The 14,798-nt window shown below is 42.8% G+C and overlaps 1 protein-coding gene across 4 annotated transcripts in view; it reads right to left on the bottom strand.

Annotated features, from left to right (window-relative positions):
• MIB2 (MIB E3 ubiquitin protein ligase 2) overlaps nucleotides 1–14,798 on the bottom strand; it is a 52,167-nt gene that overhangs the window by 21,218 nt on the left and 16,151 nt on the right. For all 4 annotated transcript variants that reach the window (XM_075114293.1, XM_075114296.1, XM_075114294.1 and 1 more), the window contains 3 exons: nucleotides 12,964–13,317; nucleotides 12,315–12,486; nucleotides 3,488–3,594 (listed from right to left, as the gene is read on the bottom strand). In XM_075114293.1, coding sequence (XP_074970394.1) covers nucleotides 3,488–3,594; nucleotides 12,315–12,486; nucleotides 12,964–13,210 — 526 coding nt within the window. In that variant the 5' untranslated portion in view covers nucleotides 13,211–13,317. The remainder of the gene's footprint in view (nucleotides 1–3,487; nucleotides 3,595–12,314; nucleotides 12,487–12,963; nucleotides 13,318–14,798) is intronic.

Here is a 14,798-nt window from a genome sequence, read left to right as displayed (position 1 = left end):
CAAAAGTCAATAGCTGGGGCAGATGAAATTCTGACAGAGAGGTTGCCACCAGGAAGGATTTCTGTGGGGCCCTATCAAAGGCCAGCTTTACATGTTGAACAGAAGCACACAGGTCTGCTTCACTGACAGCATACTGCTGCCTGAAGCAGTGCCCTCCGGTCAAGTGTTATTCATATACATAGAAGAAGGAACTCACACACACAGAGAAAAATTATTCGGTTGCTCATACAAATTCCTCACAGCGTGATTCACCTTGATCCCCAGAAGGCACAAGAGATCTCAATCACCTTTTTAATCAGGGAAATTAAATCATGAGACAACTCCGTTTGACCATTTAGGAGAGAATCTCTACGTTAAACTCACTGAAAGCCAGCCAGCCGTTTACTTTGGAATACAAACACAGAAAAGCTGAATTCTGTGTAGAAGCAGCCATTCCTCCTGGTGTACAGAAACACCGCCTAGCTAGGCAATGCAGTCTCGTGGCACCACACTGTGGCAAGATAGAAACACAGCAGCGTTGTAAAATCCACCCAAGACATTTAATCTCTCCCCAGCACCAGCCAGGTGGAAGAACATCAAGTAAAGTTTGTTCTGGTACTTCTCTTCATCCGCCCAAGCAAGGAGAAGTACTACTGAAACACTCCAGAACAGGAGGATATATTTGTGACAGGTAAATCTGGCTGGGCACGTGGGACATACTCTCATCCAAGAGACAACAGTCCATCAACACTGAACCCAGTGACAGGCAGTCAGATTTTGCAGATTCGCTACCTCGCTCTGCTGCCAAGTCACTGTGTGACCCTCCGCAAGTCCCAGCACTGGTCTAGTGCTTTCCCAAACAGGGACAGCAACGTCTGCCTGTCTCACCGGTGGACAGGAAGCTTCTAACTGCCTGCAGAGTCTTGGAATTTAACAGCTTAAAGGAGTTAACTTCCTCACCTGACTGCATATCTATCTAAAAAGCATAATACAGACAAGCCAGTGGGCTTTATTGTCAGTTCTATCAATAACAAGAACACACCTTTAGAGGATGGTTTGAGAATTAGAAAGTCCCAATATCTCTTGATTTCTACTGGAAGAAAAATATTTTTAAAATCCTGTTTGCCTTTAAAATCTCTCCCTAGAAACGGCAGGTGGATCCCAGTTCTGTACACAACTCACACTTCAGCCAGTTACCAGATCAGCACTCCAGACATCCACCCACATGAATATTATCCATGAAAATACAATTTAAATTACCAGAAGTGTTTCTGTGATGTAACCTGCATAACTATGCCTAAAAAAGCCTTCCAGGTTAGAACCCAGATCCTAGCAATAGGGCAGCTAACATTAATTTTCACCTTCTTTTCTGCATATAACCATAAACAACTGTCCAGTTCAAAATTATTCAGGATGAGAGCTCTTAGAAAAGGAGGTTACATCCAACAAGCAATTACCGACCATGGGAAAGGAGAGCCTCTGCATGGTACCAATGTTCAAGTATGGGAAAACAGTGATCTTGCAGCAACACTGCTCTCCTTTGATGACGTTATAAACATGGACATGTTGTAGCAGATTACTGTCCTCTCTCTGTTCTTTCAGTCTGTAAGAAACCTGGTAGATATCCCCGGCCTCGAATTAGTGCTGACAGAAACCAGTGGCAAAAGAACTTAACTTTTGTCTGTTGCAGCAGGGATTCAGATCGAACAACAAAAAGTAACCTCCCCATCATCACCCTGTTCTGATGCTTTTTTCTGAGGAGGGCACTAGCTTCCACTGCCATGGTGCTTGGACCCTGAGAAACGGTTGTAAGGAAAAATACATATTCAATGAAAAAGTTGAAGTGACTGAAAAACTGCCAGGGCCCTCTCTGACCACAGCAGAGAAAAAACTTTGGTCAGCTGGCAAATTTTGCAGTCAATGCTAATTTCTGCAAAGGGCTCAGGCAGCAGGAGTACTAAAAAGTCACAGGGAAATCAAAGCAAGACCTTTCGATCAGATTTCTCAACTAGCTGCTATTGCCCTCACCAGACACACGCTCTACTCCACCCTAGTGAGGCCACATCGGGAGTGCTGTGTCCAGTTCTGGGCTCCCCAGTTCAAGAAGGACAGGGAACTACTGGAGAGAGTCCAGCGGAGAGCTATGAAAATATCAGGGGTCTGGAGCACTTCTTTTATGAGGAAAGGCTGAGAGACCTGGGTTTGTTCAGCCTGGAGAAGAGAAGGCTGAGGGGGGATCTTATAAATGCTTATAAATATTGAAAGGGCGGGTGTCAGGAGGATGGGGCTGGGCTCTTCTCAGCGGTGCCCAACGCCAGGCCAAGGGGCATCGGGCACAAGCTGGAACACGGGAGGTTCCACCTGAACATGAGGACAAACCCCTTCCCTGTGCGGGTGCCAGAGCAGGGGCACAGGCTGCCCAGAGGGGCTGTGGGGTCCCTTCCCTGGAGACATTCACCCCCCGCCTGGACGCGGCCCTGTGCCCCTGCTCTGGGTGTGCCTGCTCCAGCAGGGGTGGGACGGGGTGAGCTCCAGAGGTGCCTTCCAGCCCCCACCAGTCTGGGATTCTACGAAGACTACACGCTCAATAGAAAAACTTACCAGGACCCTATTACAGAGTTTGCAAGGTTATTTATTACCACTACTTATATGTTACCTCCTTAAATGGAAATAGATGTGATATGTTAGCCTTTTGCTCTTCCGAACTGTCAATGGGGGGCAGCTCCACCAAAGACAAGGCGGTACTCATTAGAGACCAGCTGAGTGGCTGGCTTTATGTTTCTTCTCACTTATCTTGCACATATAACTGCTTTCAGGTCACAATCATTGTAAGCAACACAAGTCTCAGACATGTAAATGTTGACCTGATCTCAAAAGGGTGGATAAGCTGTACCGAGCATAAGCTTCTTTTGCTCTCAGACCTTGCAAGTAGCCGTGTCCTCCACTGAACCCAGAGCTGCAACAAATGGTGGAGTCAACACTGGAAACCTTTGGTCTTACAACTTATTAATTAAGGGCAAAAAGAAGCTGTAAACATTACAGTGTCTACAAAGCTCTGGAATAGAAACAGACAGTAAAGTTTCCTCAACCCTGTAGCACTACACAAGAAATTGGCATCAGTGAATTAGACACAGTCATTATACCCCAAGGGCAACTCTAGAAAAGGCATTTTTTGTCCCTTTGCATTTTCAGCCTGAAGTTACAATTCGCACAGAAAGCGGAAACCATTCTCCAGCAACCACAGCACAGTTCTTCATTAATGCTCCATGTGAAACACTCCGTTATAGATCCTTCCTTTTCACTGTTCTTACAAGTGTCTCAATAACAAATACAAGGAAACAAATATTTAATACTCTAAAGAAGAGCGACCTGCATCATCTGAACAGCTCCTCTAGAAGCTACTGCTCAGCACGTGCATTTTCAACTAGCAATTTGGCAAAAAGAAAAAAAAGAAAAGAAGAAATAGAAATTGAATGGTGTTTTACAAGACATCCCAAAAGAAGCTTACCGTCCTGGTTACCCCACTCCCAGTCAGGGCCACGGACTACTTTAGCCCCCTGGAAAGTCCCTTTTAATGTGATGCGAGTCAAATTCTGCCGAGGACTCACGAGGACTCTGGAAAAACAAAATAAGAGAAAAAAAATTGATTTATTGTTACTATTCCCACTTTATAAAGCTCTGTTCCAACCAAAGTCTGTCATATGAGGACCAAGCGTACCACATTTACATACAGAAGAACATGGCTTAAGTTCTGAAGAGCATGTAAGAAGTAAGAGAAAACAATAAAAGAGCTGATGAGGGTCTTTGATCCTAAAAGCTAGTCTCCTTCCTAGGGAGAATACTTAGGCACTGTTCACTGATGAACAGAAACACAACTAGTGAATAATACACTGGCCTAAAGACGACCCAGGTTTGTCTTCAAACATTATAAAAAATTGTGAGATCTATGTTGAGCTTTAAGAAAGTTCTGTGTTTCTCTCAGCTGTGGGATGCAGATATCTGGGAACAGGGGCTGCTATGTGTGCATGAGGAAAAGGCACACTTCAGTGACAGTCTGTGGAGACAAACACATATCTACACACAAGCAGCAGGACTTTGGTGGGGTCTCTCTCATGTTGTTAGTCACCAGAATGGTAACTTGCTGACTCAGGAATTTGAACATAGGTAACTGTTTACCAGCATTCTACAGCATAAGGTACAACATCTGGAAACAGAGCCTTCAAAATCTGGATTTAGCAACTTCAGCCCGTTGCCTACACAGAGCAGAGGGAGCCCTGCTACAAATATCAAGCAATCCTAAACATCATAGCAGGAGGGCACGTTAGTTTTCATTGCCAGCTGTGCCACTTGTAATCCACACACTTCCCAAAGGAGAACACCCAAGTCCATTACTATAAGTCTCACAGAATTAAAACATATCTTTAAAACAGAGCCTGAGAGAGTGGGGAAAAAGGGAGAGGTAAGGCGAAAGTCAGTAACTTCTCCAGAAAGTCTGACATCACTTCAGAGGGAGAGTAAAGCTCACTTTCAGCTGCCCTTGTATCCCATCGTTAAGTTTAAGGCAATGCATATGGACATTACTAGGGTGTACGCTGCACGAAAGCATTTATGGCTCAGGCAGCCTCCTAGCTCAAAGTCATAAGGAGTTCAGCACATTTCATAACCTGAGCTGCAGACTGCGCAGCCTAGTTCACTTGCTGAAAAGCAAGAGCAGATTAGACCTGCGGTGTTGTGGCTAGACTGTTTCCAGGATAACACAGACCCTTCTATCTGCCCTGCAATCCACATCACAGGCATACAAACTGATCTATCCTAAGAAAAAAAATTAAAAAACAATACCTACGTGATAGTAAAGAGGGGGTCTGATGTCCTGTTAAAGCAGCTTCCAATTCCCATAATGTTACAGCAGCTTCTCTGCTGGTTTTGGGTGTGCTGTTCCTAGTTTCTGTTCCCTAGAGGAAGCTTTCTCAAAAGATCCCAAGCCACCAAAGTCCTTGTGAACCTGTCTGTGTTGCTCACCCAGGGTACAATCCACCTTTCTACGTGACTGCAAAGGTGCCACAATCCATAGCCGTAATTGCGTGCCTCCTCCTGACAGGCTCGTGGTAACTCCCAGACCAGACAGAGCTAAACCAAGTTCAGCAGCTGTTCCACAGGGGAAGGGGAGGGGAAGCTACCAAGGCTAGGGTTGACCTCAGAATGCTGTATTTATTTTCCATCTAATACCTAGAGAGCAAAGGTGGAGACTCCGAAGGATAAAAAGCTTATGCTTGAACTTACTGTTTACTTATCCATCAAAAGCCTAAGTCTTTTACCTTTCTTAACTTGTTAACTGATCTCCCACCTGTGCTTTAAAACCTAATGTGTTTAAAATGAGGGAGAGATTATTTACACATGTTCTTATAATCATTAAATGTTCGTTATCCAGATTGTAGCTCAACAGGAAGACGAAGACCTTTTTTTGAATGGTTGACATTTTGTCTGTTTTAAACACCATCAAGGCTGGCAGTTGTTATGAAAGAGAAGATAGTGAAAGAGGGCTAGGAAAAAGCTCAGCTAAAAAGAAACACTGATCAGCATTCATTTTATTGCACTGTGTCAAGGACTATAGACTGGCTTCAAAAACCAGCATGGATTTGTGTACCATATCTGAAACAGCTTAGCTACAACATGCTATTTTCACTGTTTTGTTGAATGCTTTTCCAATAATTTATCAAAGATGTCTTAGTCAAGCCCTGAGACAAAGTGATAAAAATATATTTCTCTCCTCCAACCCTACCCTCATGGGGGAGCAGTTTCAATGCAAAGATTCTCAGTGACAGTAAAATAAAGCACCAAGCTAAGCTTAAACAAGATGTTTAAACAGCAAAATAACCACCATTCATTATATTTCTAGCATCATTTCCCTTTTTGTATAACCATACAACAGCAGTCATTCCCCATCTCAACAGCTCTCACATTAACGTGTCACTTTCAGTGAAATTTGTAGCTACAGACCAGGAAAACGAAGCTGACCAGGTCAGAAAGCTGAGCTTCCTTAAAGAAGAAAGAAGTGTAAGAAACTCCATCTCCCATTCCACTTGAAAGCTGGAGGCAACCCACTGTAACTGCCGCCTTTCCCTGGCCTCACAAAAGCGTTGACCTTGTCTTGAACCACACTGCTGACCAGCAACACCAAAGAATGATGCCAGAACCAGATTTCCTGAGCCAATACATCTTAGGTTTTAATCTAATTCAACACGTTTTGCTCCAAATACTGGATAACAACCACAGTTATTAGTGTCTTGCAAAAATACCCTAGGGATAAATTTAATCACTGCAATATTGCCTTTAATAACAATTTTAATTATGACAGCCAAAGTCTGCAGCCATTTCTGCCCTACAAATTCCACAATATTAAATTACTATCGAGTCCAGAAAACACTTGGGAGCGTGTACTGTACAGAGGGAAGCTATGCCTCTCTTCAGCATGCTGGGAACCATCCCCTGTGGATATTCTGCCTATGCTCGAATTCCACCGAGGTGCTTACATAGCTTTTCACATCACTGAGAGCTATGCTCCAGACAGCTAGAAAAAAAACATCATCCATGCTTTACAGATAGAGATTTGAGACCCAAAACAACTGACCTGCAGAAGTTTAAACAGAAACCGCTTTTTATTTGCAGTAGCTATCTGAGGCTCTGCAGAAGGCAGAGCCCCTTCGCACCAGGCACGGCTAACCTAACAGAGAGACTTCTCCACCGCAGAACTCTCATCCGAAGAAACCGGACTGGAAAGCAGAAGGGATGGTCACCCTGCAAGTTAGCAGGCCATAAATATTGTGTTAATCTCTTCAGAAAGGCACAGCTGTAAACTAGAATCTCAGCTCACGATGGGTACAAACCCACACTCCTTCCAGGATGCAGAAAGCTCTACACAGGCTACCTCAAGAAAAGCCAACACAAAGATCTCAGATCTACAGGCAAAACTGACCTCAATGATGCAGGAAATTCTAGATTTGCTAATCCTCCCTAGCAAAGCTTTTTCTGAAGCACTTCCAGCAAAGGATAAAGGAAGGAAATTATGACAGATGGCAGGCGGATGCTGATTGCTCACGCATGAACCAGACTAAGACAAGGACGCTAGTGAGGGATCAGGATCACAGAAACCTATTTCAGGAACCATCTTTACCAAGTATTTCCATTGTCGATCCTACCCTTCCTTGCCAAGGCACAGTTCTTCACAAAACCAGCTGTATTTGTAACTCAGACCACAAGGTCTGAGTCGGGCTAAATGCTTCCTGTCTTTTTTGCTAACTCATATCAGACTCAGTTTTGGAAAGCCACAGTGGGCAAGATTTCAGACCAAGGCTACTAAATGTGAACTAAATGTGCGTGTGCACCTAAGGCTCAACACTGTACTGCAGACAGGTTTTCTCAGCTATGCCCTCAGAGATGTCTATAGGCAGCCTTTAATGGCAGAATATTGTACCGAGAACAATACAGAAGCACTGGTGAGCATACAGAGTGAAATGTCTTGTTATTACCCTTTAAACATAACTATTAGTTCAAAACACAGGCTAATGATGTTTTAGTGAAGATTTCTCTTGCTTACAGTTTTAATCATGTAATTCCAGAAAAGGTAAAGATAAAATATGCCACTGAAATTTAATCCCCATTCCACAAATCAACCAGAATATTCCAAACTAAATAAGGGAAGCCCTAGAGTGGGGATATGCCCTAGTGTTCTGCAACGTACAGGGTTTTTTTAAGGAGGTACAGTTACATAGTTTATCTGGTAAATCATAGGGGTTTTTTAAAGTAAAATTAAACTAATTCATTAACAGAATAAAATTCATATTAATAAACTAATACTTAATGAGCATTTTAAAAAGTCAGGAAATAAACATCATCACACAAGAGAGATTTGATTCAAAGTGTTACTTGCCAAAATTTCCTAGTCTAGCAGCTTAAACTGACATTGCATAAATAACAACATAAATAATGTTGAAGAGGTTACTACAGTAAATCAACCTGCATCCCCTTTATTGCCTAGTAATCAAACGCCCAGCAGTTGTCACTCAGCTGCTATATTAGTTCAGGCTTACAGTATAAGCAGTCACAGATGGAAGGCTGGATTATTAAAGCTGCCTTGAATGGGTCTGCATCACATACACATACCTAAATGATAGCAGGCACTTGTTCTTGTAATGTATCTGATTTAGAAATGCAACTGGTAACTACACTAGACAGAAGTGGTTTGAGAATTATGGCTGAAAATAACCGCAAACTCTTTTGACTACAGTATAAAACACAATGTGAGCAAATATTTGTATTTCTTATGCTTGATTACACAAAACATTTCCCTGTGTAGTTTGCTGGCTCCTCCAACTCCACTGTGCTCCAGGATAAAAAAAAAAGGGACTTCTGAAAACTTAAGGCAGTGATTTATTGGTGAATGAAATCTAGAAAATAGCCTGTGTAAAATGCACCACATCCCCTACTGAAATTCAGCTTAGCATCATCCCTGAGAAGGTGGTGCATGCAAAATGCCATTTGGACTTGAATATAATACTACTAATATTTTGTGTAAGAGGAAGATTATCTCAGACTTATTTGCAGAGCTCACCAGAGTATGCCTGACTATTCCAGCCCTAACATAAAGCCAAGGAGTTTTGCTTTGCTGTCCTGCTTACAAACACTGATTTATCTTCCAGTTACTAAGCGTATATTCAGCAAATGGATGCAAGATTGGGAGGAAAAAAAAAGAAAAGAGGTCTTGAGTGAGACTGAGCTGTCCATCCTTTTAAACTAAGGATGAGAACCTCTCCCAAAACAGCCACAAAATTCAAACCAGACCAACAAAAAATACCAGCACTTGGAAGACGCCAGGAAGAGCTTATTTCAAATGGCAAAATATTAAGAAGAAATCAGTAGTTCTTGCCACCAGAGGTTCAAACTCAGGTCATTTAAGACCTGAAATAGCCTTCAGGTAAAGGTGTCTTCAAAGCCTCTTTAGAAAACTGATTGTGAACCCTCTACACTGTCTGTCTGGGCTTAAGGCCTCTTAAATGCTAGGATTAGTGAGCTGCTACAAACAGTTATGAGCTGGCTTTAGCTAGGTTTGGCTGCGCAGGTGCCATGCGGTGGGTCTGGCAACGGCAGTGCAGGTGGTAGCGATTTGCTGCGCCAGGACATCCCACTGAGATGTCTGCAATTGTCCTACCAGAGGCCTCAGCTGCTTCTGTCAAAGGATCAGCAATGGCAGCAGCTGCAAGACTGGACGCATGGCGATGCTCTCTCACAGCTAAGGATGGAGACCAGGCAGGGGCTGGAAACACCCAGCTCTTCATCTAAAGGAGACTCCTCCTGTGTTTCACAGCCATTCAAGCCACAGCAGGTAGCAAGAAAACCTCAAGAAAACCCAAATCCACACAGCAGTTACCACATCTTTTAAAACACACAGCTTTTTTTGGTCCTTGGGGAACTGCCAATGGTTTTCTCTTCTATTTTATTAAGCAAGAAAATTTGAGATGAGTGATCTAATGATAGCCCTAGTGAGTCATAAGTACGGATTTTTGTTCTTCGAAAAGGATGCTGCATTGCCTAAGGCAAGGTGTCTTTAGAGCTCAGACCTCAGTTATTCCAAAGAAATCCTCTCTGGGGCATTGTTCAAAGGAAGGTGATCTCCCTCCCTGCCCCTAGTTTCACCTTTTTTTTTTTTAAAACAAGAACATTCCACTCTTAATGCAGAGCAATCTACAGAGCACTGGACCAACAAATCATAGGATTACACCTGTGTTAAAAACAAAGGTGTTCCTACTTCCTCCTCTGGCACTGCAAGACATTTCTGAGTAAAACTGTTCCAGTTTGCCATCTCCCCGTATGAAAGCTCTTGTATAAATCACATATCCGTTGCAGTTACAGGACAGTATTCTACCAGGCAACTCAGTCAAATGACTGAAACAAAAAGCATTTCTGACAGCCCATTTTCTCCACAAGCTTAGTGACTGCTAAGAATCACAATATGTACCTTTCATTCACCTTTAAAATTGCAGCTTTCCACAACTGGAAGCTTCTTCACTGTGGATTTCTAGTTTCTTTCCAACCCTCAGCATGGCTTCGTTCAGTACCTGCCACGCAGGAACAGCAGGGAAGATGTTATACTATCCAATTACAGGTAGTGCTGCTTCTTCCTTTACCCATTATTGGGGCTCCCAGAAACCACTGCCATATCTACCAGATTCATGCTGTCCCTGATGTCACACACACACCTTTTTCTTCTGCCATTTTTTTTTATTAGCTGCCTGGTATTAGGAAGACCATTGCTCCTGCTAACACATATTAATGTAAATCAGAATACTGCTACTTTAATGAGGGATTTGGTATCACAGACTCTGGCCTATGTCTAGACTTTTTATCAACTCAAAAAAAGTTAATTTAAATCACATTTTCTCTAACCATGGAATGAACCACACTCACAGAAAAAAGTGAAGGAATTTAGGAAAAAAACCCAAATCAAACAAACTGAAAAGCCACTAAGAGGCAAGCATCATCAGACATCAAGCTCTGCTCTAGTGGACAGCTACCTCCAAAGAGCCCTCCAGTGCTTCTGACATTCCAGAGTGGTGCTACAGTGTTTTGTGAAAGGCAAACAACTCACACAGGACAGTCCTAGGTCCGGCAAGTTCACTGGCAGCCTTCCAAGATCTCTTTCCACACTGACAGCAAGCACTCCACTGCCTAACAGCAGCCTGGACACAGGTCAGAGACAAGCCTTGAAAGGAAAAGTTGCTCTATTTACATCTTTCACCGCTCAGATTCCGCAGAAAAGGAAACAAGTTCTGCAGAGGATGAGAGTCCTGGGGAGAACTTGCCTTTTGAGAAACGGTAGCGCTCCGGCGTGTTCTTGATGAGGGTCAGGAAAGGCAACAGAGCTGGCCTGCCGCCCAAGAGAATGCAGCCCTGTGCAGCGCCCTGGAGAATCCCTGCAAAGGCCAGAACACTTGGACTGCTCTGCAACAGTGCAGCCTCTTACAGTAACTGTTGCCTACTTTTTTTTTCTTTTTTCTTTAAATGTGAGGAAGATTATGTACCTAGAACTCAAGTACCAGACAGAAGCACGCACTTCTGACTTGGAGCTAACTATAATATTCACAGAGAGGGAAAAAAAATGTCTATTTTTATATATACATATATTTTTATAAATATATAAAAATACAAAGCTCATTTCACAACGGGGTCTGGCTGGCTTGTCGATATTAACACAAGCTCAAGAAGCAACCTAATCTGGTGGATAAACACAAGCCTCAGAGCTCAGAGGGGACGTCTTTGGACAGCAACCTCTATCCCTTTGCTAGCACTCAGAATTCTGGCTCAGCCACACTGGCAAAGCTATGATAATCAACTCCAGAAAGAGCCTCCCATATGGGAGGAAAACCAGCTGTAAATCCAACACCACTGCCTTAAGCAATGTAACTACACTTCCATTCCACACACAGATTCAATGCACAGTGATTTTTTTTCCCCCTCCCCTTGAAAAGAAAAAAAAGAAAATCAGTGACAGATACAAGGTGACTTCCTATTACTTTTCATCTTCATGCCCACCTTAGCAGGCACAAATAAAGCTGCTGTTGAGATTATTTTTCAGTTTTTCCTCAGGACAGGAAAACAGACCTCCTTGTTTTGGCACATCATGAATGAGCATAAAATTATGGATACTGTTCCACAGGCGTCGGTGTAGCAGTCACTGCCAATAATGCTAACGTGCAGAGGCAGAGTAAGAGTAAATGAGAAGGTGGTGTTCTTCAGTGAATAGTACAGACCCTGAGAAGGAATCAACAATTTGGGAGTGCAAGAATCCTGTCAGCCTCCCTGTGCACACTCAGTTATCTTAGAAGACCAAATAGCAAAGCATGTCTAAGGAATTATTTCATTGGGGGAGGGAGGAAAAGAAAAACCAGAGCAGGCAAACATTTTGAGTTTAATTTTTCAGAAAAATTCTGCTGATTTCTGTTGCTGTCTTTTTTCAAGCAGCTCCATAAAACTGTCAGATCCAGCCTTACATTATTCTATAGAACAGTGGCCCCAAACCTTTTTGATCGTGCAAAAAAAAAAAAAAGATCAGTAAAAAAAAGTAAAAATATTTTGAAGGCTCCCCAATATATGTACCTTTATTTCTTTATAAATTATTCAGACATGCACTACTGAAGTTCTATTATTTTATTCCTGCACCTCAGCAGACCATCTTGCACACCCCCTGGGGCACACACCCCCATTTTGGAGACCACTGCTACAGAAGAGTGACTGATGAATCTCAGCATGGTTCACTGGACTTCCCCTATAGCACCACTTACGGTTGTGAGTGTGCTGTCTCATAGCGCTCGAAGGAGTGAGACAGGTCATGCTTGTTGTTCATGTAACACTGTGTGCACAAGTCATAGTCAAAACACATTTTGCATTTCCACCTCATTCCCTGTATACCATGCTTCTTGCAACAGTCACAGATGATGTTAGGGTGACGGACACCTAGGAGAACAAAAGCAAAGGAATATAAGATCCACACAAAATCCAGAGAAACCAGGATGACCAGGCTGTTAGAACTAAATACATCAGCAAGTTTTAAAGAGAAAAATCATGTACTGTGCGTGTATTGATGATGCAATAATATAATATGAAGTAATAGGTGTAATATGAAGTATTCACTTCCTGGTTTAAGGGACTCTCATCCTAAAAGTCGTGCCAGAATCTAGCAGAATGACAGTCAACAAAACTGTTAGACCCACAGAGAAAAAAAACGAAAGAGGAAATAAAGCCTTTGCATAGAGGGAAACTGGAATTTAATTGCCATGAATTGGCTGAGCATACACTGCTGCTCAGCGTGAGTCCACAGGCAGTTGCACAAGGCTTAACATTCCAGCTAGGATGCGAGGCAGGTGTTACATATGTTAAAGGAGATAGGTTTACAGCACTAGTGTTTGTGCTTCTTGTCCATGCTGTACTCACCTATTTGTGCGTTATCATACAGAAGAAGGTCGTAAGCACCTTGGAACCCAGTTCGATAATTGGTTCTGTTGCCTTGATCCCACTGCACGACCACAGTCTTATCGGGAGTGGTTGGGCTGCCTGTCCGACCAATCTCAACCACAGTCCCAACATTCCCTTCACCGTTGTCCTGGCTGCCCCACTTCCAGTCCACTCCACGAACTACCCGCATCCCAACCTGCATGCTGGCATAGGGGTCCACGTCCATTGGCCTGCACAGCAACCCCTAAAATTCGTCCACGTAAGGAGTCTTAGAGACAGGCAGGTTCATCAGCAACACATTCGGCGGTGGCAGCAGCAGCATGTTCAGCACACCTAATAAGAAAACATACAATTAAGCAGTGCCACTCAATACATCACAGCAATAACTTTCATAGCAAGATGAGTAGATGCCAGTGCAGCTTGTACCCTTGGTACACAAACTCATGCTGAATTAGCAGGACCAGTAGGTTTTCCAGATTCCAGTTCTCAGGTGAAAAGAACTCAAACCTCAACTTAAAGTACTTCTCCCATCCTGCTGTAAACATCATCATAAGACATTCTGTGCACTGAGATATTACTCAGGAACATCCTGGCTACCATCTCTTTAGCTTAAATCTTAACTGCAGTCCAGCTGGTGTTTTAAAAATGACAGCTGCGTTTTAGCAAGCAAGTTGGAAGCCCCTTTTCTTCATGGTATCATTGGTAAATTTAACTCCAACCCCATTTAAAAAAAAAGATAATTAAAAATAGAGGCAAGAAAGGTAATTTTTTTTCTGCAGAATGACCTGGCTACAGAAGAGGCCTGACCTGCTGAGTAGATAAATCTGTATTTCATTTAAAACAGGGATCCCCACAGCTTTAGTACAGATGGGAAAGATCCGGAAACTAGCCAGACTTCCAAAGCACAGAAACACCTGCATAATATCCAAAAGACTTATTCCAGAGCACTGGGTGTGACAGAAGAGAACTGGACGTGAAGTCTTTACAAGTCTCCAGTACCAGTCCTTGATTTCCAATTCAGGAGTATGTGCAACAGCTACCAGAGACACAATGACAACAGAAGCACAAAACCACAGAAACAGAGTTGAAAGAAATGACCAGGAAAACACCAGCAGCACAATTTTAGCAACAAAAAAAGGCAATACCAGCCTATTTTTGAGGAAGACTCTTCATGTGCGTCTTACTACCTAGTACCGCAGTGCTGCATTTTACTTGCCCAGAAAGTTAGTTTTAGTTTTGATTTTGGTATACAGGAAGTTTTAAAGATGTACATGAAAGAAATGTTTGTCTGTTTTCCAAAAGTAATAGCAGTTTTTTAAAAAGTGCCAACTTCAGACAAATGTCAATCTTTGCTGCTATTTATCAATGATAGCTACAGCAGGAACAGGGAAGGGTTATTGCTTCCCTGCAATAAGCACTGCAGATTTTGTGCTGGGATCAGTAAAAGCTTGGGATAGCCTTTCCAGCTGTTGCCATGACAATTGATATATGAGGTGAATACCACACAGATGCAGCACATCCACAACTTTGAATTAAATCAAACAGATTGTCAAAGCCCGGTTCACCTCTTTACCACAACAAGAAGACGGAGGAGTGCAGCTTTCAATATTCAGGGCCAAGCTACTGCTTTGACTTCTGAAAAAATCTACTGTAGCATCCTTTTATCTTTGGGCATCCCTGGGTCTCCCTCTTCCTCTCAAGCTATCCATAACACCCAAAATTTTCTCAAAATTAAAAACAAAACAAAAAAAAAAACCAAAAACAACAAACCAACGGAATGTCAAGGGTCAAACTGTGCAGATTCCAAAAGTACA

Source organism: Phalacrocorax aristotelis, chromosome 19 (genome assembly GCF_949628215.1).
Source record: "Phalacrocorax aristotelis chromosome 19, bGulAri2.1, whole genome shotgun sequence".
NCBI lineage: Eukaryota > Metazoa > Chordata > Aves > Suliformes > Phalacrocoracidae > Phalacrocorax > Phalacrocorax aristotelis.
Note: the sequence above shows the minus strand (reverse complement) of the source record. Positions and strands in the feature narration are given on the sequence as shown.